This window comes from Colletotrichum karsti, assembly GCF_011947395.1.
Source record: "Colletotrichum karsti strain CkLH20 chromosome Unknown Scaffold21, whole genome shotgun sequence".
NCBI classification, from domain to species: Eukaryota; Fungi; Ascomycota; class Sordariomycetes; order Glomerellales; family Glomerellaceae; genus Colletotrichum; species Colletotrichum karsti.
In genome coordinates this window covers 632503-651648 of record NW_024065921.1, presented here as the reverse complement: position 1 = coordinate 651648, position 19146 = coordinate 632503, and the positions used below count along the sequence as shown (strand labels likewise).

The 19146-nt window shown below is 54.1% G+C and overlaps 4 protein-coding genes across 4 annotated transcripts; 1 reads left to right on the top strand and 3 right to left on the bottom strand.

Moving 5' to 3' along the window:
- Nucleotide 1: 1 nt before the first annotated feature.
- Nucleotides 2-4625, bottom strand: CkaCkLH20_07006 (DNA polymerase; the record flags this gene model as incomplete). The annotated part of the gene is made up of 5 exons (XM_038889723.1): nucleotides 2-1744; nucleotides 1794-3082; nucleotides 3131-4124; nucleotides 4174-4277; nucleotides 4352-4625. 5 exons carry the CDS (start codon nucleotides 4623-4625, stop codon nucleotides 2-4), a joined length of 4404 nt encoding a protein of 1467 aa, XP_038745086.1.
- A 523-nt stretch (nucleotides 4626-5148) lies between these two features.
- CkaCkLH20_07005 (pentatricopeptide repeat domain-containing protein) lies at nucleotides 5149-7247 on the top strand (the record flags this gene model as incomplete). The annotated part of the gene is made up of 3 exons (XM_038889722.1): nucleotides 5149-5203; nucleotides 5351-5363; nucleotides 5423-7247. 3 exons carry the CDS (start codon nucleotides 5149-5151, stop codon nucleotides 7245-7247), a joined length of 1893 nt encoding a protein of 630 aa, XP_038745085.1.
- A 417-nt stretch (nucleotides 7248-7664) lies between these two features.
- On the bottom strand, nucleotides 7665-11568 carry CkaCkLH20_07004 (uncharacterized protein; the record flags this gene model as incomplete). The annotated part of the gene is made up of 7 exons (XM_038889721.1): nucleotides 7665-7928; nucleotides 7987-8493; nucleotides 8561-8688; nucleotides 8758-8871; nucleotides 10219-11077; nucleotides 11155-11255; nucleotides 11316-11568. 7 exons carry the CDS (start codon nucleotides 11566-11568, stop codon nucleotides 7665-7667), a joined length of 2226 nt encoding a protein of 741 aa, XP_038745084.1.
- A 1073-nt stretch (nucleotides 11569-12641) lies between these two features.
- CkaCkLH20_07003 (uncharacterized protein) lies at nucleotides 12642-17537 on the bottom strand (the record flags this gene model as incomplete). Its single annotated transcript, XM_038889720.1, has 6 exons — nucleotides 12642-13447; nucleotides 13501-14239; nucleotides 14290-14449; nucleotides 14500-14699; nucleotides 14760-15672; nucleotides 17365-17537. 6 exons carry the CDS (start codon nucleotides 17535-17537, stop codon nucleotides 12642-12644), a joined length of 2991 nt encoding a protein of 996 aa, XP_038745083.1.
- Between the last annotated feature and the right edge of the window lie 1609 nt (nucleotides 17538-19146).

Below are 19146 nucleotides of genomic sequence, written 5' to 3'. Positions count from 1 at the left end.
CCTATGCGGCGACGAGAAAGGGTTTGTTGAATCCGAGCTTCGCGAAGAGAGTGTCCATGGCAACCCACTGCCTACCGCATTTGTCGAGATACTTATCCACTGCGCCCTTGACCGTGCTGAACCGAACGCGGTTGTGCTCAGCCAGTGCGAGTATCTTCTCCTTATCCTCTCGCGGGAGGTCGTTGTTAGTCTCGGCCGACGCCTTGGTCTTCGCCTTGTCCACGTCCCACAAGCTGGCAAAGTACACCAGCTGGTTGTAGATGGCCTTCTCGGAGTACTCATAGCGCATACGGCCAAGGCAGTCCCGTGCCAACCCCGTAGGTCCAAGACAGCGGGTGCCATAGACGTTCATCTGGCGGGTGCGCATGCCGCAAGCAGAGTCATCACACACAAGCCAGCCCTCATAGTAACGAGCCGTCTGAGTGCGGAGGGCATGCTCGACTTGGGCCACGATGGACAGTGTCGACATAGTGGCGCCACAAGAACCGCAAAGTACACCAGAGGCGGAAACGCGGTCTGGCTGCGCCAGGAGGCCCTCGAACACGGATGTTGCCTTGCAAGTGCGGCAGCGGAGGGATAGACGAGTGCATTCGGCAAAGCGCACAGCATCCGGGATCTGTGATTCGAGAGGGTGGATCTCCATGTCATTGCCGGAATTTTGTTGGCTGTCCTGGACGGACTTGTATCTGCGAATGTCCAATCCGAGACACTCAGCCAGTTGAGCGCTTGAGGTGCCAACGATATTGGCGCAGAGACGTTCGACCGGGGGGAATATCTGCTTGCCAATGTACCACTCGACGTCAGGGGAGAGTCCCGAGTCCGCCTTCATGACATCAGGGGGGGCATAGGCTCTCTTCGGGGCAGGGTCGGAGCTCTGAGGGTCGCCAGTGATAATATACGAAATGACATCGCCGCGGCGAACAGTCTTTCCTCGAGCGATCTCCCTGAGCGCAACCTGAACCTGAGGCATGGAGTCCGCGTTGGGGTATTCGGTTGGAGCCTTGCCGAGTTGCGTGAAAATAATATACTTCTGCACTGGGATGGCCTGCTCGCGCATCTTGGCGGAGATCTCTCTGAGATACTCGTGGACGCGGGCAATCGACACCTCAGACTCGTCGCCAGACAGAATCTCGTTCAGAATCTTGCTGGAGATCTCCTTGGACAGGCCACAGTACTCGCGGCGTTTCATGTCCAGTCCCTTGACCTCCATCTTCTCGACGAATTTACCATCTTTTTCCACCAGGTTGATGGCAGCGTATTTCTTCTTGGCCTGTAGAAGAATCCGGCGGAAGACGTTGTCGATGTCGATCTCGAGAAGCTTGTACCGCTCATTGACCGCCTTCTTGAACTCCTGTCCAACCTTGAAGGCATCTGCAACGTTCTCGACGTTGGCGTTGATCATGACGGAATCGGTGTCACCGTAAATGACCTGGAGAGCCTTGCTCTCAGCCAGCTCCTTGGTGCTCCGCAGAATCTCGCGACCTTTGTAGGTGGTCAAGACAGCGAGAGGTCGTGCATAGAAACGGGATTTTGTGTAGCCCAAGCATCCGTACATGGAGTTGGCCGTGAGCTTCAGCGCAAGCTGCTTGATATCCCATGTCGCAAGCTGATCCGTGGTCGCGTTCTTGTCCTTCATGAGAGCCTTGACCTGCCTTCTTCGGCTGACAAGAGTAGCGATGAGCCTAGGCAAGATACCTTGATCCTGGTCTTTAGGGACCTCAGGAACAGCATCCGCATCTTCATTCTAGTACGGGGTTAGTCTTTGATAATACACAGGAACACGGCAAACTCACCATCGCTGATCTGTCCACAGTTGTAAAGCAGATGTTGAACTCCTGGATGATGGACGGGTACAACGAGTTGAAGTCCATGACAAGAACGAACTTGTCATACAGGCCCTTTTCGGGCTCGAAGACAAGACCTCCCTTGTACTTGTCCTTCTTCTTGCCTTCACCGTCCTCCTCTTGATTCTCTTCTTGAGCCATCCTGCCCCTGAAAGTCTGCTTGTCGGGGCAGATATACTTATTGCGGTGAAATTCGTGCAGCAAAATGTACTCATTTCGCTCAGCACGAGTACCAGTGAGAGTTCTGGCCCAAGAATTACCGGCCAGGTTGGTGAGCACCTTGGTCAGGGGCAAAAGCTGGACCTGCAACGCCAGTGCAGTTATGAAGTACGTGTCGGTTTCCATGTGAGTAATGTAGTTCATCATGCCCTCTTTATTTTGAGTGGCCCAGCCTTTGAGCGCCGCCTCGTTATCGATGTCTTGTCGGCGATTGTTGCCTGGCAGGTAGAGACTACACATTTCCGTCAAGCTCCAAGACTGGCACTTGTACATGGCAGATTTTCCAGCATCGTTGGCAAGATCGCAGAGCAGACGACCAGACATGATCTGTCTCTCAGCAAACACGTTGCCACCGACCTTGTTCATGGAAGCTGGCCATTGTGATCGCTTGAGTCTACCGAGGCGGGACCATTGGTGAGTCTTCTTCTCGAGTAAGCGGTTGAGCAAGACACTGTAATCGACACCTTCCAATTGGTGTCCCATGATGACATCTGGATCGACGACGTCGAGCTGGGCAAGGAAGAACTGGAGAATCTCAGATTCCTGACGGAACGTTTTCAGAAGACCCCTCTTCCGATCCTTGGCCATCGTCTCAAATCCTAGAGGAAATGCTGTGCCGTAAGGCCGGATGAGCGTGAACGTCCGGCAGGGGAGCTTCTCAGCCGGCGTAGTGTCGGCCAGGTTGAGCTTCTCGTAAATCCTGGCGCTGATTGCAAGAATCTCTTGTTTGTTAGCCTTAGCGTTAAAGGCGGTACGTAATGAGAGGCTCATCAGCGTCAGGGGCGGGGTATCGAGATTGTCAGAGTCGCTGAGCGGAGCCACCATGTTCGGGTGCTCGACCAGAACCTCCAATTTGCAGTGGGAGGCATTCTTGAGTGCACCAAAGTCGGCGTCCGTGATCTTCAGCCAGCAGGGGCCCATGATATTTTTCCACAAAACAAACTGCTCGAATAAGGCCGTGTTCGTACCGAAGACGCGTGAATATGTCTGGCCCGTGGATGATCCGTCAATGACGGGTTCTATTCTGCGTTAGCAACCGCCTCAAATCTTTCAGATCAGTGACCTACTTGTGTAAGGGTACAGGCATTTCAGATATTGTGCTTCTTTGGGTACTCCAGGCAATTCGAATGCGTACTTTCGGGTACAGGCCTTGATCTTGTACATGCCGACATTCATCTTGGTCATCATGGCATCGATCTCGGAGTAAACGTCCATCATCTCGACTGTCTCCTCGGTGTCTTCTCCATCTTGCATCTTCGTTTCGCGCGGCAGGAAGTAGAGCTTCCGGAGGATGTTATCCACTTTGACGAAGCAGCTGACATACATCCCCGTCTTCTTGTTCAAAACCTTTCCGAAGAGGCAGAGACTGCCGTTGACCTCGGTGTAGTCTGTCCAAAACATGTTGAGACTGCCGTCAGACTCGATGGCATCCTGATAGTCTATCTTGCCGACGGTTCGAGCGTCCGCAGGAGAGCTGCTGACGAGGTTTAGCTGGTCGGTGATGGAGTTCCAGGCGGAGGAATCCACCGCTGGCTCTGCTGCCTTGGTAGGAGACGAAGTAAGTGGAGAGGGATACGGCTCAGGCTTGACCAGCTTTTTGGATGGCCTTGATCCCGCGATATTGATGCTAGCAGCGGCAATGGTACCAGCGTGTGCAACCTCCATCATATCCTCATCGTCCTCGTCCTTTTGCTCTGCCTTGATCTGGGCTTTGCGTTGCGCTACCTTAGCCGCAGGTGATGACGGCGCCGGATCAGACATCGGAACGTCTGCAACGTCCAAGACAGGGCTGTCCTCCCTGCCATCGCCCATGGGCGGCATGTAGCCATCGTCGGGGACTGAATCGTCGACGGTAGGAGAAGGGAGTCTGTCGTCAACTGTCTTGGGTCTCTTTGTCAAGTGTCGCCTGGTCTCTGGTGCGGGGGAGAGCACGCGGGCTCGTCGTCGTTCGGGAGATCTATTGCGTTTCCCTCCCGATCGAGAGACCGGGGCCGGGACATTCGCGTCGACTTCACCAAGTAAATCGGCAAGGAAGTCTTCGTCTTCCTGCGTCTTGGCAACCTGTTACACTGTTACTACTGGACTCGTTCTCCAGGTCTCGAGGACGGACCTTGGGCTTTGACTGTGTCTTGACAACACCCTTTGTAAAGTATTCGCTGATATCTCTGTCGTTGGCGTTTTGTTTGGCGGCCTCCTCTTCGCGTTGCTTCTTTGCTGCTTGCTGTCAGTGTTTGTCCCGTTTCCCACGAGCCACAGCGTCATCTGCTTACATGCTTTGCTCGGCCTACCTCGCCCTTGCACCACGACCTCATCGTCGCTGTCTGAGTAATACTGAGGGGCACGATCCCATTCCTCTCGACCGTCGTCGGCGTAGCCCTCGCCGTTGTCGTCAACAACAAAATCGTCTTGGTCTAGGCGGTCACGAATGATCTTCTTGTATTGGTTCTCGTCGACCTCTTCGTAGAGCTCGTCGACTTCCTCGACTGCGTAATTACCCTTCTTGCCGGACTGTCGAAGAGCCCGAAGCTCGGCGAGCTTCGAGCGCCTGTCGACCCTAGGCATGGTGGGCAGTCTGCGTTTGTTTGTTTGAGAGGTGTATCGGCGAAGAAAGAGGAGCAAAAAAAAGGGCACGTTAAGATTCTTAGATCATGGTACCAAAGAGAAAGCCAATACGTCGGAGAAGGTCAGATTGTTGACGTTTCGGCGTGATTGTCGAAAGGTGGAATACGGGCGAGATACGTAAGTAACTAGAACGGGAGATTCATGTGCACTATAATTTGGCAAGCAGGGGCAGCGCGTAAGGAGGTCGCGTCGTGTTTGCGACGCGTTTTCTGCTTAATTGCACCGGGCCTATTGGTCACTAGGTACTTACCTGGGAACCTAGCCACGGCGTATGGGGAGCATCGAAGGCCCCCCTCCGCCCCGCGGCCGCAAACCCTGTAAATAATGCATAGCGATAAGATAAGATAAGATAAGATAAGAAGGACAAGCTCTCAGCGACCTCGTCGCAAAATTTCGAAAAGTTGTCTCACGGTACGGGACACGCAGGACTTTCCTTCCTGTCTCTCAACCCGAAGTACTCAAAATGTTGGCCACGACCGCTTGCTTGAAGAAGACATTCAAGCCAGCCATTGGTGCAGGTTCGCTCCCAACGTCGCCTCGTGTCCTCCAATCCACTCTCCCTATACGCCACCTTCAGCGCCCATTCTCAATATCCAGCACAAGAGAAGATGTCGAAGTGTATTACGCCCTTGCTCAAGCATACTTCCCCGCTAACTGAACTCCAGGCCAGCAACCACTGTAGGACAAAAGAGTCGAGAGTATCTTCCCCCTCGAGTTGGAAAATTTGCGCCGCGCAGACCTTCAACAGTTGCGGGCCTCCGCGCAACTTTCGAGAAAGATGCTCTTTCGGAAACCAACAGCGTTGTCTCGAAAGAGCAATTCGTAGGAAAGCTCCTAGACGCATCTCATACCAAAAGCGCCGAGACCGAACAAGTTGCTGAAGAGAGGAAGAGAAGGAAGCTAGAATGGGCCGTCAACAAAAACCTCGAGTATCTCCAAGACCGCTGGAAGGTTGCGAAGCATGTCGAAGCCACGCTCAAGAAGGACCGTTTCGAAGAGGCCCTCCTTCTTACGCAGCGTGCGAGCAAAAATGATCAGTGCGTGGTAGCCTGGAATCATCTGATCGACCATGTATTGAACGTCCAAAAACGCCTGAACCTCGCCATCAAGCTCTTCAACGACATGAAGAAGCGAGGTCAGCTGCCAAACGAGCAGACCTACACCATCATCTTCCGCGGTTGCGTCGACGCTCTCGACCCACAGGCCGCTGTTACGAAAGCGGTTAATCTCTACCACACGCTCTTGAAAGACGAGCGTGTCAAGGCAAATGGAATCCACCTGAATGCCGTTCTTCAGGTGTGCGGCCGTGCGGGAGACATCGACTCCCTCTTCTCCATCGCGGGGACTGCCGACGCGAAAGCAGGCCGGAGAGCCGATGCCCGAACGTACACAACCATCATCAACAGCCTCCGCTTCAAGGTCCAGCCGAAATGGGATGTTGAGACTCCCAAGCAGAAGCCGGCCGGAGATGCTGCGAAGGAGATTCAACAGGTGGTCGATCAGTGCAAGGCCATCTGGGATGAGGTTGTCCGCGAGTGGCGCAACGGCAAGCTGAAGCTTGACGAGGACCTTGTCTGCGCCATGGGTTGCGTTCTGCTGCTCGAAGACAGCAATGGTAACACCGAGGTCTTCGCGCTGTTGGAGGATGTGATGGGTGTACCCAGCTCTGATACTGTCGAAAGCATCAAGAAATCCCCGGACGAAACCATGAAAAACATTGCCGTGTCGGGTCACAAGTCCCCCAAGAAGGTTCCGGACTCGAAAAACGCTACATACGTCGTGCCCGGCCAGAAGACTTTGTCTCTCATCCTCACTGCTGCCCGGGAGCATGGCGCGGGGAAACAAAACAAAATCAGCTCCGCGTACTGGCGTCTCTTCACTGAGCATTACGGTCTCAAACCCGACGCAGACAACTACAATTCATACATGAAACAGCGCGAGCGCGCCGGAGCAAGTGCTGGGGCGAAGAATCTACTAACGCAAATGCCTGCGAAATATGTCACATCACCCCTAATTCACCGAGCGCTGCAGGCATGTCTCCGTGATAACATGAACCCCGCCGTCTTCCAAACGGCCACCGACGTACTACACAAAATGTTGCAGGGTATGGAGGCCCTGAAGGAGGAAACCGGCCGAGGTCAACGAATCGACCTCCTCGCGCTTCTCCTCTACCATCGCGTGGCTCAGGCCGCGGATCACAGCTTTCGCCAGATGATCAAGAAGGGGGACTCAGACGGCGGAAATAGGGGCTATGGCAAGCAACTCGCAACCGCCATAAACGAGCTATGGAGCCCGTTCCTCAACGCCAGGTCGGCCCTGAAGGTCATGTCCAAGTCTAGGTCCAAGGCGAAACCCTCAACCGCCGATTGGATCAAACGCCACAAGGCTTTCGAAAAGAGTCTCCTTGAACTCGCTCGCAATATGATTGCCACGGTTGACAGGATCGAAAAGGGCAACATGCTTGATAATGACCCGGAGTTGCTCGAGGAGATCAAGCAGAAGCGGAATACCATTAACCGCTTCGTGGTCGAGCTGACCGACCCGCAACAACAAGTCTCTTGATCAATCCTCTTACAAAATGTACCAACATGTAAAACAATACCATTATACAGCAGAGGTTACGAATAGCCTTGTCACATTTTACAATATACCCCTTCATTCCATGTGTTCATAGAACAAAAGCTACTTGTTCCGTGCGGCGCTGCAGAGTTCAAGTCCGAACGTGTCCCGTTTTCCAGGCCATGTAAAACGGGGAAAGCAGCGTCGTGGTACCAAGAAATGAAAAGGGTTGTCTAGTAGTACACATGCTCTGAGTAAGAAGATACTGAACTCTCGAACCGCGAGAGAAAACGAGCCCCAATTGATCGCCGTGAAAGGGAACCCGCATACATGGGTTGCCTTGGTATTCGACCTTCCGCCCGCTCTTTACCAACGCCAGAAACAAGCATCCATACTTTCATTCAGTCCCGCCGTGTTTCCTCATCGACGTCCGCCGCGGTTCCAGCCACGTCCTCTGCGGTTACCGCCGCCACCGCCATTGCCGTTACCGACCATCTTATCGCTGTAGAGGCCGTTGGAGGGACCGACGTTGTCAGCTGCCATTGGTTCTGGGAAGCCATTGGAGCCGTCAACGACATTGCTCGCGGTAGAGCGAAGACTGCGAGGTGCCGACGGAGGCGCCTGCGCAGTGGGATCTCTGTAGCCACCAGGCTTGGGGTAGACCTTAATGACACGACCGTCGGCCTAAAATCCCGGGGTCAGCCCACAATCTCATGCAAGGCACTTAGAGGGATGCACTCACCGTCTGGTTGTTGAACGTGGAAATAACAGCGTCGGCGCCCTCCTTGGTAGCAAACACCATCTCCGCCAGAAGCAACGGCGTTGTTTTGATAATCCTGCAACTCAGCATTTCTCCACCAACGGGCGTCATTGCGCTCTCGATGTCGGCGGCCGTCGTGCCGGGCGCAAAGTTCTGCGCCATGATAGGAAAGGGTCCTGCCAAACCGCGGATCGAGAGGCCCTTCCTGACCGAAGCGACGTTCGTCATCTGCACATCAGCCATCAGGTCGGAGCGCTCCAATGCATTGGCCACTATCGCGGCCCTTTGCTCTGTGCGTCGGTCGCTTCGTCTGGTTGTCGCAGCCGCGGCGGGCTTGCCTCCGGGCGCCGAGATGCGCGCCGCAAGACCGCCGCCGCCGCCGTTCCTTCCGCCCTTTCTTCCACCGTTTACAGAGCCATGGAGATCGTGTGTCCAGTCGCCGTCGATGTTACCAGCGGGAACAGCTTTGGGACCGAGAGATGCAGTGCGCTGCCGCAGAGCGATGTCAGTAAGTGCGCATTCAGGGCAGGGTTCGGCAAACGGAAGTTCATCGTACCTTCTTCACACCGACTCTACTGGCCAGAGATGGTCCGGCGCCGGGCCTGAGTTTGGTAGGGGCGCTCTGTCTTCTGTCCTTCGAAAAGATCTTCTGCGCGAGAGCCTCGTTTTTCTTCTTCTCTCGTCCTACGTGAAGAATAACAATGCCCGGTTAGTGGCCAATTCGAAACGGTGACGTGTCGTGATAGACCCTACCTTCGTTGATGATCTTCTCGAAGTCGGTCGCGACCTTGGCCATCTTGACCTTCTGGGAATGCGCCTTCTGCTGGACTGAGCCGGGGTTGTCGTCGGGGGTCGTGTCGCGGACTCCTGTGCGAACTGGTGGTCGCAGGGAGCTTAACAGGCGACGGCAAGGTCTATGCTGTCGCAAGTGGAGGATTAAAGGTTTGAAAACGTGAATACAAGCAGTCGGTCGTCGCTCCCGGTCGCGGTGCAAGAGAAGTTGACAAGAGCGAGCGAGGCAGGCATTGAAATCGGAAAGCTTGCATACACCCTGGACGATACGGGAAACAAACTCAAGCTGAGGCTGACTTGGGCGCGTTGGTCTGGGACGGAAGGTCGTGGAGCGTATTCCAGGGGTCTGTTCACCCAGGCACTTCATTGGACGGCAGCTGTCTCGTTACAGTTACCTTACTTACCGCGATGCGCCCCACTCCACTCCACTGCTAGGGTGGCTCTAGCTTGCGCGGGCCTTAATTAACGCTCTTGCACTCAACGGCTGAACATCGGACACTGACTTTGCGGTGTTGTTGACACGCCTAATTTATTCACTCCCTAACAACATATCTTACCTAGCCGTACAACACTTTTAAAGCAGTTTCTGACTGTAGCATCTACACCTGCGACCCTTCGTCACTACCAAACAGTCATCTTACAATGAATAATACTGCTCACTCTCGTTTTCGACCTCGTCCACCTCCCTTATTCCGTCGAGTACTCAGCTCCGTCCTTGTTCTTCAACTTTCTTGAAGTACTTTTTAGCAGCGGCCTCAAACCTCTCTTCCAGTTTCCGCATGTATGGTTCTGAGTATTCCGAAATCGTACTCGTACCGTTCTCCTGATCCGTACCATAAGGAAACTTCAGCCCCTCAGGCGTTGATTGGAAACCTCCCAGGTATTTGACTCCTTCATCTCATTCGTTCGGTGACTGTGATGACTGGGAGACGAACTTGCCTTGATCGTGGCAAAACGTCTCTTCATACTTGGTGTGCGCCGCTCCGTTAGAGGGTTGGTCGAGAACGACAGGCCGAGAGGAGGATCTGGAAGCCCGGAAGCTCGGAACTGTAACGAGTCCCGTCGATCTCCTTGTCTTTGTGTGGATTTTATCCCGAACGCAGGAATCCTTCCTTGCGGTAATTGAGTCCCCAGAAATCGAAATCGAAGAACGCGACACCGTCAAAAGCACCGCGACGGACTCTTCCGCGCTATCGTGTGCAAGTGGAACATCCTCTCCCGACTTATGTGCATCATTCTTCTTGCCAGCAGGCAAATTTTCCCCGCATATTCGTGAATTATCGGGTTGCTTGCAACCGTCCATCGTGGCGGTGTGGTCATTGGTTTCGGCTTTTTGCCCCATTGTTGGAGTCGGTTGCGAATCATCGACACAGCTGGTGCTCGGTTCTCTTGATCGAATCGCGGGCGAGGTCTCCTCCTCACCGAGTTGTACCCATTGAAGCAGATCTTGGTTGCCCTCCACGTCGATAACACCGTCTGGTAGAGTGGCATAGAATGTGTTGTCAGAATCGCTGAACCACCCACCTTCGCAAAAGAAACCTGGGGCATTACGCATGATCCACTTGGCCTCTCGCCTCGATTCGGCGAAACGGGTCTGCGATCTGCATTCTACCGTGGGAAATACAACCTTGTACTTTATCATAGGGTACTCGGAGGTGCTGGCTGTCTTGGCAGCCTCGTCAGTTGAATTGGGAGCATGAGCATCGTCGGTATCCTGGACCAATGTCTCCCACGAAGCTGCCGATGATTGGCCTGACGAATTGGACCTGGCAATAGGAATGGTATGGTTTCGCGATTGAAAATCGTCGGAATCGTTGGCATCGCCGTCCTCTTCGGTGCTGTTGCAAGATATCGTTATGAGCTCTGAAACGGCGGACGACTCACTGCACTGCGAAGGAATCTGATCGTCCGCTGGCTGCCTACCTATGGGAGCCAAGGTGGCACCTCTCCTGAAGCCATCATGCCGAGCTTTTTGTCTCTCAAAGTCGTCATCTGATGCGTGATGTACGACCATGGGAGTGTCTCGCGGGCTCATTCGCCCTTGGCTTTGATGTGGCTGCACAGGAACCTGTTCCCAAGGAGCAGTCGGAATGTCTGTGTTCGATCCGAGTTCCTTCGGATGAGCACGAACCTTGGCTTCCTCGAGAGCATCATTTGAACGCAATTGCGAGAGACTACTCGCAAGATCCACCTCCAAGGGCTTGAAGGGCTCGATGGTCAAAGGCTCTGGTTTTGCGGAGCGTTGGATAACGACAAAGTGGTCTAGCTGCGAGTGCTCAACCTGTGGTCTTGTCAGTGAATACGCCGAGAATGACAGGGACGACAATAACGATGGGCGGAACTGTGTCAGATACTGACCTGGTTGGCAGGATGCTCCTTGGGCTTTTGAAGTAAGTCCCGGGAACGTGATTTCCCGAGGAGGTCTCCGAGACTTCGCCGTCTGGTTATCTTCTTTTGCCCTTTTCACACTTTAGTCAGGTATGCAGAAATGAATCAGAATACGACGATGGCAGTCATACCTTGATGTATCGCGTCATTGGATTTGCCCGTGGCGGCACGTCCGTCGAATTGCTCGAGGTCTCGATTGTTTGCAGAAGGAAACCGACCTCTCTCGATATTGATGCTCCTCGATTTGCCCCAGCTGAATATGGATAGTCTCGACAGAAAGGAACGCCGATCGTGTGAAGAGTCTAAGCTTTGGAAAGTGCCTGTGGTGGCTAGCGAATTGTGCTTCGCAGCCAGCTCCTTTCGAGCTAAGAGGGGGTGGCCCATATTGGTGTAAATATCAAGAGCAGGGTAATCGTGCGATGGCTCAAAGTGTCCTAGATAGATGCTAGCTGGAGTCCAAGGGGAAGGCTGGTGATGTAGCAGGCTGTTGAGGGTGAACCGGTCGTGTTGAAGCCGGCGAAGTTGACGAAAAGTGGTCAAGGACAAGGAATGAGAGCCGCAACACGAAGGGAACCGGCGGCGATCAACCAGGTATCAATCCAGGTAGCAGTGAGCCTTCCAAAACCTGCCTTTGTATTTCAAAAACGTCCACAACTGCCAGTCGGAACTTCTCTTAGGCAAGTTACCGCCGCCGTAGATTTAGTTCAGGACCTACCGGTATGAGTGCTTTCCTCGCTTGCCACCGTCGGCTGTACTCGCCCGCCCACTGTTGACCTTCACTGAAATCCTCTGTGGCCTGACATGGGAAATTTGCTTCCAATATTGAATTGAACAGAAACACAAGTTAATTGCATATGAGCCATCGCGCGGGCACTGGCATCGCTTCCGTATTAGTCAAACGGCCTGCAAGGCCACCCTGCCGTATGCGAAACTGTTGCGAACTTCAGGATGGCAGGTACGTAGGTGATAGGAACGTTGTGTGGAGGACGTGTCTCGTGTGTCGTTGTTGGTCGTTTGGCCCTCTCCTCCACCTCGCCCCTACCTAGGACCGGCCCCCTCCTTTGCCAATCCGCCGCCGATGTCCTTCCGTTTTCCCGCATGCATCACCCCGACAAAGCTCCGTAGCGTAGATAGTGTCTCGTCGCCCATCCCCCGTTTCAAGCCGCTCCTCATTCTCCCGATAGCACCTTGCAAACAAGTCTTCTATGACAGTCTCGGCTCGCAAGTTGGTTCTCGAGGCCTTTGGGTATCTTACATCACTCCAACTTCAATCTTGCAGATCAGGACTTGTCCTATAGGGCTCAGCAAATCTGGCTAGGCAGCATCAATCTCAGGGCTGTCCTGGCTCAACCGCCCCCGACAGTGCAGACGACTCGCGAGGGTCAAGGCCTGTACTGCACCACAGCGAAACCCATCGCAGTATCGAGGTGATCGTATGGCCGAGATTCACCCAGAAATCAATGCCACGGGTTCTGGTTGCCCATGAAACCCTCCTCCAGCGTTCGTTCCTCGAGGTTACGGATGAAATCCCGGTTGCCCCGCCCACCTTGTTGCGCGCGGCTTCCACGCCTTCCTGCACGGCCAGGCGTATTGTCCATTCCCGCCATGCCTCCATCGGCAGGAGGTGGATAGTATGCCGGGCTCGGCTGTAGTCGAATAGGCTGGCTCGGGTCGAGATGACTGGCCACGCGCTGAATCGCCATGGGAATGCCGCTTTGTTGCTGCTCCATGGTTGAGGCACGTTGACGCGGCGGTCGCATTCCAGATTGGGGATAGAGGCCAGTTTGCTGGGAAACATTGCCGTACGGTCCGGGGGGCATTTGTTGCGGAGCCTGAGTCATGGCCATTTGCCCATACGCGCCCTGTTGGTTTCCGTACGGTGGTGGTTGAGCGGCGTGAGCGTTGCTGGGAGAGTACATGTTGTTGTTGCCGTACATCGCAGGGCCTTGGGAGTGTCCTGGTTGTTGGTATTGAGCAGCCATAGAAGCATAAGCACCTTGTGCAGCAGAGTTCGCCTGTGCTTGAGCGGCTTGTGCCCTTTGCTTGCTCAGTGCCTCGGCTTGTTGCTGCTGTTGGGTACCTGGCGCTGGAGATCGATTGAGTGAGCTCGATTTGAGGTTCATGGGCGGTACAAACGGCCCGGTAAACTTCTGCTGAGTAATAAAAGGGTGCAGTTTGGCCTGCTGCGGCGACCATCGCTCGAGAGGGTTGATGTTCAACAGACCCCGCACGAAATCGATGAAGGCGATCCTGTTGTTCATTTCTGGCCCCATGTCAACTTCAGGTCCCGGAAACCTGCGGGATTTGTTGGCTTACCTCTGTCAATCTCGCTCTGCTTCATGTTCTTCCTTGGCATAGGATAGGACTTGATGATCTCCGGAAGGGTATTCGCCTGGAAGTACTTCTTGCTGGGCTGCTCCTTGGTCGAGTGCTCTCTGGCGTACTGCTCCATGCTCTTCAACTGGTAGGTTCGTCGGCCAAACTCGTCCTGTCTCTTCTCGAAGAACTCGCCAGCTTGCTTGCCCATTTCAATCATCCAATTGGGCGGGTTTCCCAGCATATCCACGATACGCGAAACTTGATTGTACTCGGAAGATCCAGGGAACAGAGGCAGTCCCAGAAAGAGCTCCACGACAATGCAGCCGAGCGACCACATGTCAATAGCAGACGAGTATGGGAGGCCCAGTAGTACCTCCGGGGATCTGTAGAACCTCGACTGGATGTAGGTGTAGACCGTTTGTCGCTCGTCGCATGCGGAGCCGAAATCGATGATCTTGATAATAGGGCTCTCAAGGTTCTTGAGCAGAATGTTTTCTGGCTTCAAATCGCAGTGGATGAGTCTGGCCTTGTTCAAGAGAGCCAGGCCGTTGAGGAGCTGTTGAGCGAAAACGCGTACTAGAGTCGTGCTTAAACCCCGGAACTGATTTTGCTTAATTAACTCATACAAGTTGACGCTCAGGAGCTCGAACACCAGGCAGAGATGCTGGCGGTGGATGAAAGTATCCTTGAGTCGCAGCAGATGGTGGTCATCATTCTTGTCGAGTTTCGTGTTGAGCTGTACACACATCAATTACTGGATTCACACACGAGACGGAGTTCGCCTACCAAATCCAGGACGGAGACCTCCATCATGCTCTGGTTGAAGTAGGCAGTCCGGTTCTTGATAACCTTGACAGCCACGACCTCCTGAGTCTTGAGGTTCTGACACTTGACAACTTGGCCGAAGGTGCCCTGGCCTAAAACATCAAGAATCAGGTATCGATTCCTGTGCCACATATTAGTGTGCGTATTCGAAGGCTGGGTACGCAGACGTACTTGTGGCCGGCTTCTTCTGAGCCCAAAATATCGTTCACATAGAGGATATAGTCGCTGTCTTCGTTGTCGTATCCGTCGTTCTTCACGCCTTTGCTCGGCTTTGTCAGAACCCGGCGAGGGTTACGGGAGGACTCGTATTTGAAGTTCGGGTTGCATATCCTGTAGGTCGCAGGGAGGTGCACCGTGAGCGCCTGGAGGGGCTGATAGAAGCGGATTAGCAAGGCACGATATATGAGAAATCGCAGGGTAGATGTGCTTACGCTGATAAAACCACCTTCCGGGTTGGCACGCCGGAAAGGGGGCTGCGAGCTGACCTTGGGTCGAAGGTCGGTCGGAGCACGGCACGGTCTGAATTCGGGGACAGGTCCTCTGTGCGGGATGGGGCGTCGCGGTGATTTCGGATCAGCGACAAAGGCGCCATCGATGTTGGCCACGACGGAAGATGGGTAGCCGTCGTGAGCGGAGGCGTAGGGGGCGATCGGGGGGAGTTGCTGACCCTGCTGACGTCCGCCGTAGTGAGGGCTCTGGGGGAGATAGTCGGATTGCCTCGTCGGCGACTGTCGTTGTCCTGGAGGGGACGCGAACTGGCTCTGGGCGGGCTTGGGCGCGTAGGGCGAAGTGGGGGACAGGGCCTCCATGGGTGAATACCGTTGAGCAGCAGCGGACGGTTCCTGAGGGGAGTACAGGGCAGAAGAGCGGCTCCCAGAGAGATGAGACTGGTGATGAGGCCTCATGGGATACTTCATTCCGGTGTAGGGATCTTGGACGTCGTGCATGGGAATGTCGCCGTTGCCATCGCGCATCTGTGGGGTGGACATGGGCGATGTGGCGGCGCTGGCGGCGTGGGATGAGATGCCGCCAGGGCTCTGGTATTGATCGTATTTGAAGCCGGCGGGCGGCTGACCCTGAGCGACCTGCTGGCCGCTGTAATCTCCCCGAGGCATCTGGGCGCTGGTGCCATTGTATCTCCTCGCAGAACCGGCCGAGTCGGCGTAGCCCTGCTGCCACTGAGAGTCCATGGCGGCGGGGAACGATGTTGGCTCGGAGGGGGAGGAGAGTGTTGCGGTCGATTCGGGATCGGTTGAATTGAAGGGCAGACGGATGCGCGGCGGAGGATGATGTTGGAGGGAAAAAAGGTGACGACCGGCCGCTTGAGCTGATGTCGTCGCTGTGCTGGACTGGACGCGTTAAGCGGACAAATGGGGCCGGACTGGTCTGGTCTGGTCTGGTCTGAGCTGGGCTGGACCGGGCTGGGAATGGTTAGGTTGAGAGGCAGGTCGCAGCTGTGCAGTAGCAGGTACCTAAGGTAAGGTAGGTATGTAGTAGGTAGGTAGGTAGGTAGGTGTGCGTAGGGATCGACTCTTAGGAACAACCTTAGGTACCGTCGTCGTCGTCGTCGTGCCCGAGAGACCGTCCAAGGTATGCAGTGCGGGCAGTACGGGACGGGTGTTGGGGTTTGTGATGTGGACGGTAGGTACGGGGGAATAGTCGCAGTGGTGAGATGCGGCGACGATTGTGGTGGTCAGGCTCAAGCTCAGGCTGTGACTGAGACTGAGGCAAACCAAGGAGCGTGGAGGATGCAGTCAAGCAAGCACTGAGACTTTGAGGGTGCCAAGCAGAGGGAATCGGGGAAATTGGGCTGACACGGCCCAAACTTTCTTGGTGGGAACAAAGTTTGAAGACGGAGTTTAGTCGTACTGGCTTTACTCAAGAATTCATGGCGGCAATTCCGCGACAAGCTGTGTGAACTGACGACGGCCGTGAAGGTGATTGAGGAATTGAGAGAGTTACCAAGGTAGGCGTAAAAGGCGATTGCGGAAGAAGCTGGAAGACAAGGTAGACGGTATGATGGTGGTGGGGGGAGGAGGGGGAGGAGGAGGAAGAGGAGGTGGTGGTGGACGGGAGATAGGTAGGATGCGAGCGTCCCGCAGGCCACGATGATCGCAACCGACACAAACAGAGGGCTTGCTGTATCCGTATCCGTAATCTGTACAGAGAGAGAGAGAGAGAGAGAGAGGACTTGATTTACGCACAAGGTGCTCTTTGGTACTTTACGCTGGGTAGCGCAAAACAGAGCTGCTGCAGCGATACAGTCGCAGCCAGGGTGGACAATGACCGGCTGTGGGGAGAACAAGACAACAGAGGCAACAGGCGCAGAATGAATTACAAAGTGCGAAACGCAATCTCAAGGCAGCATAACAGGGTGATGGTACACGGCGAGTGCTGCGGTGCGACTGGGACTGCGCGACAATGCCACGACCACCACCGCCGCCGCCGCCGCCAACACCGGCGCCAAAGGGTTCCCTGGAACAGAGTTACCTTGGCCTGTTTGGCTGGCGCTTGGTGTGCTCCTAAATGGAAGAGAATCGCTCGTCTCTTAGGTTTCATAGCGGACGCCTCACTCTCACCCAACAGCAGCAACAACGACGACCAGAACAACCCAAACCCAGGTAACTTACCTACCTTAGGTAAGCCAGAGTCGATGCGGTATCAGGTAATTATCAGATACTGAGGTGAGCCCGAGGGGGAAGAACACACTGAAGGACACTTTGAAGGCACTTCACCATCCATGAAGAGGGGAGCAATTTGAATTGGGGGCCAAGGCCAAGTAAGATAGGCGCCTTACGTCAGGTTCGGATTGGGTTTCCACGGTGGCTGGTGCCGTCGGGTGGTCATGATGGACCGGACTAGCTCTGGGGCCATTCCCGCCCAGTTCCATCTCCAGCTCACACATCCATTTCGATTATCTTCACTGATGAGCGCAATAACAACCAGTATGAGCACGACGAGATGCTTAAACACCAATGTCATTACCATTTAAGAGGAAGAGTTGGAACCTCAAAAAGATAAAGAATGACCACTAACTTAGCTGCAGTGGAGGCCGTAGGCCCCGCCTGCAGAACGCAGAAGGCAATGACAACGATGACCACGGCGGCGACGACGACGACGACGACGACGACGACGACGACGACGACGACGACGACGAAGATGAAGACGAAGACGAAGACGTGGACCCAACAACCAACACCGTGACGCATAGGCGGAGTGGAACTCCAAATGGAAACAGTCAATGACTGATGTGCACTTGATAGCCGTACCTTGCGTGCTGGTGCTGTGTGTGCTCTGAGCTTCAAAGTGTTCCAAGGTTCTCACTTCATTCGGTACCTTAGTGGGTCGAGTTTAGCTAAGCCCAACCTAGCCCGGGCGGGCAGCGTGCCAAACGTTCCGAATATCCGCTCCCAGCAATTGCAGTCCCGTCCCGTCCAGCAAGCCAATCCGTCCGTACCATACCTACTTACTCTGTCAAATCTTCTCTGCCGGACCCAAGGTAGGTAGGTTTCTCGGCAATAGTTGGCAATAGAAAGCAGCGCCTACAAATACTGTTGTTATTCTCGATTGTGGACGACCAACGCACAAAAAGGCAGGCCGCAGCAATTCTTCATCAGTCGTTACATATGTGATTTTACCCGCGTGCCACCAAAGAAGTGGAGGTCCATCCCGTATCCGCCCAATCACAACGGCACCTGCTACCTTTACAGAATCACAGTGATCCAATCTGACCATCAAACATTGGTAAGACAGTCAGTATTCCGTACCTACCTTATGCTTGGGTACCGACGAGGTAAGGTAGGTACTGGATGTTGGTACCTTAGGTAAGGTAGGTTGAGCTATCTTGCTGGCAGGCGCTGTACTGGACCTTTCGATGATGATGGCGGCTCCCGAGACCGGCTATGGCGTGCTGAGAAAGCCTAGGTAAGAAACCATCCCAAGTGAAAGACAGCTTCCATTATTACGGATACCTAAGCAAGCGCGCAGGTACCTTGGTTGTTCGATAGGTAGAGCGAGAAATCAACATGCTCAGGCTGCCCAACACTTACCAATTGGATTCAGCGGATCACTGCGACCAATGACAAAAAGCATGCATCCCGATTCCACCTGCAGTTCAACTCATCCGGTTAAGATTCGCAGCCTCGCCTCATCTCACATCGCCTAGTAATTACATCCTGGCCACCGCACCTAGTATACCTTATCCCCCACGCCGAAGAAGCAACAAGCGAGACGTCACGCGAAAACGCCTCGACCAATCCCCGGTAGCCATCACGTAGAGCCATCATGCATGTCAACGTCAGCTCCCAGGGCATCAAGTCAAGTGTTCTTGTTCAAAGCTCTTCTCGTCATTTCAAGCGTCCACTCACCGTATCACTCTCACTCAATCACTTTGCCTCCCAAACGACCGCTTTGTCCTTCACTTTATCAACCATACATACCATCCCCACCCCCATCCTCTTTCCAACCCACCTCCACGTCTCTTGTCCGGTCTGGTTGTCTGCTCCGTACCTATCTAAACGGGTGTGTGACTGATCCAAGTACCCGGGATCACGCACACATAGAGTATGAGAAATGTTCTGTAGCCAAATAGAAAAAAAGGGAGAGATTTTGTAGTGTCATAAACTCGTCAATCCAACAGATCCGTCATGCTGAAGAGGTATCCATGAGAGAACAGAAAGCAGCAAACTTTTATGTCAACGGAAACCGCATATCAAAGTCTGCCTCTTGCCCCGACAGGTTGAGAGAAACGACCGCGTAAGGAAAGAAGAAGACATATTGTGACTTGTGGGAATCACTAAGGCCGTAGAAGAAAAAAAA